The sequence below is a fragment of the Rhincodon typus genome, chromosome 17 (assembly GCF_021869965.1).
Source record: "Rhincodon typus isolate 14 chromosome 17, sRhiTyp1.1, whole genome shotgun sequence".
Taxonomy (NCBI): Eukaryota; Metazoa; Chordata; class Chondrichthyes; order Orectolobiformes; family Rhincodontidae; genus Rhincodon; species Rhincodon typus.
Window position 1 is genome coordinate 5,732,790 of NC_063348.1, and position 2,361 is coordinate 5,735,150.

Consider the following 2,361-nt stretch of genomic DNA (forward strand, 5'->3'; position numbering starts at 1 on the left):
GGGTAAGAAATGTGCTGGAAAGGTTGGTTGGAGAGGGCGGAGGGTGCTGAACAGCAACAAGCCGGTTTGAGAGAGCACTTAGTGGCTTGGTTGCCCTTGTGCTGGGAGAATTCACACGGACAGCGTTATTGCTAACACAACTCAGTCTAGATTTGAGTTGGGAGGAGGCGGCTGAAGGGTGCAGGAAAAGAAGATGAACTGTTTGCTCAACATTTAGGATAATCCAGAGGCGAGAGGGGTGTCAGTTAAGGAGATGCAGGCGGTTGACGTAAGGAGGAGGTTCCAGCTCCCAGTGATAAATAGTGGGCGGTGGGGCCAGAGGTGGCGAATTTGCAGCCGGCGTTTCAGCAATGAATTCCTCATCGGCCAAGGGTTTCCGCAGGACTGTGTCCGAGCTGGACTCCAAACAGGCTGAGGCGGTGACGGTGAGGCTCCTGTCTTCAATCTGCGTTTTTTTTTGTTCGTACGAATCTAGGGTGCATTCCCTTCTCGTCCTGAGCTGAGCATTGGTCTTCATGCAAAGGCGACAGATATTCTCTGCCAAATCTCGCCACGTCCAGCTCAAACCAAATCAGCCCATTCCCCAGAATTCGGCATCTTACCAACTGCTTCCTAAAATAATAACCAGAATAAGGTCTTGCCCATAAGTATTTTGGAGAGATTCTCCACGTTCAATTTGAATTAAAGGGCATCTGTACAAAGTCTTGTCTTGAGAGGACAGAAGCGCCGTGAAGCAATTCTTGCCGGTTATAATGGGGATGGTACGTTTACAGGATCGAAGCCATCACCCCACAATCGGGGCTGGTGGACCCTTTTAGCTGGAGGCGTTTTTAAAAATGTTTTTTTAAACTTTATGTCACACGATTTACAACAGCAGCGCTCGCCACAAGACGCGAGAGCAACTCAAAGAGGCAAACATTTCCTCAGAGGCGTTAGTTACTGTGTCTGCTATGCCTCTTAGATGGGTCCTGACTATAATAGAGACACTGTATTATAGAGTGTCTATAGGCTGTCTATCCTGGACTGCCACACAGGGGGAAGTAATATTTGAAAAGAAATCGGCCATAGATCGGGATAACTAAATCTAACTCATTCAAAGTCATCGACCCAAAACGTAAAGGTTGACACACACACTCTCTCTCTTTACAGATGCAGCCTGATCCGTTGAGTACTTTCTCTATTTTTTCCAAATACTCGTTTGGTGGTGCAGAATTTCAGTCTTAACAACGAAAAAAGATACCGTCTTGCTCTCTGCAGGACCTACCACCGTGACTTTCTATTTACTTTGCGAACTGTCCTGATAACTGAAAGATAAAAAAAGGTGTTTTTTTTTTCAGTGATAACACAGTGTGGAGCTGGAGGAGCACAGAAGTTTCTGAAGAAGGGTCCCGACCCGAAACCTCAACTCTCCTGCTCCTCTGATGCTGCCTGGCCTGCTGTGTTCATCCAGCTCCACATTGTGTTATCTCAGACTCCAACATCGGCAGTTCCTACTGTCTCTTTTTTCAGCGAAACTCATTTTTCTGCTTTATTAGGTGGTTGAGAATCATAATGTCTCTCTGTCTCGCTGTAATATGCTGAGCTGACGTTGACAGTTAGAACTTATAGAATCTAACTTTAAAGAAAAAAAAGGAGTGCTTGTTTTTAAGTTGGAAATATTTGGGGGCATTTATGTTTATGTTGGCGGCGGAACGCAACGACTAGCCCGTGATGTGGGCGGGTATTCGAATTACTTGGTTTTGCTTCTTCATAAGAAATTAAAATGGTCGGTTTTTTCCTTTGTGTGATCTAGGGCGTATCTGTGTTTCTCCCTTCCTCCGACCCACCACTATAAAATCTAGAGTGACAGGGTTGGAGAAGTTGCGCCTGAATGTTAGGACTCAGGCTGCCTGGTGACAAGAAGTTCCCTTGGCATAGATGATGGGATTCTAAAACAATTAGATGCGTGGGAAGCCTTTTCGTTTAAAAACAAACATTTTGCAAGAGCCAGAAAGAAAACAAAAATAACAAAACTTATAGATTTTTGTTTAAATGGATTCCTAAACAGCATCAACTCTCTGGCAGTTGTTCTGTGCTGTTGTGTCTAGTTTCCCCACAGGTCTAGGCAATGTATCAGACAGGACCAACTGTGATGTGGAGTTGGTCTGGGTTTAACATCAGAGGTGTGCCTGCAGCTACTAAATGATATTCCTACATCAAATGCTCCAGGAGCAGAATGTAACACCACTGTAAAATCTTATTGGATTTGAATAGAAATGATTCCATGATTTATTTCAGTTACAAATGTAAAAAAAAAACAAACTTTACCCACGTCGTTCATCTCTGTCGATAAATCACCCCAGTGATCACTGTGATAACACA

General features: G+C 44.3%; 1 protein-coding gene across 1 annotated transcript in view; it reads left to right on the plus strand.

Moving 5' to 3' along the window:
* The first annotated feature begins 347 nt into the window (after positions 1-347).
* Positions 348-2,361, plus strand: part of th (tyrosine hydroxylase) — a 64,133-nt gene continuing 62,119 nt past the window's right edge. Inside the window, exon 1 of the mRNA XM_020513664.2 lies at positions 348-425. Within this exon, the coding sequence (XP_020369253.2) occupies positions 351-425 (75 nt within the window). The 5' untranslated portion in view covers positions 348-350. The remainder of the gene's footprint in view (positions 426-2,361) is intronic.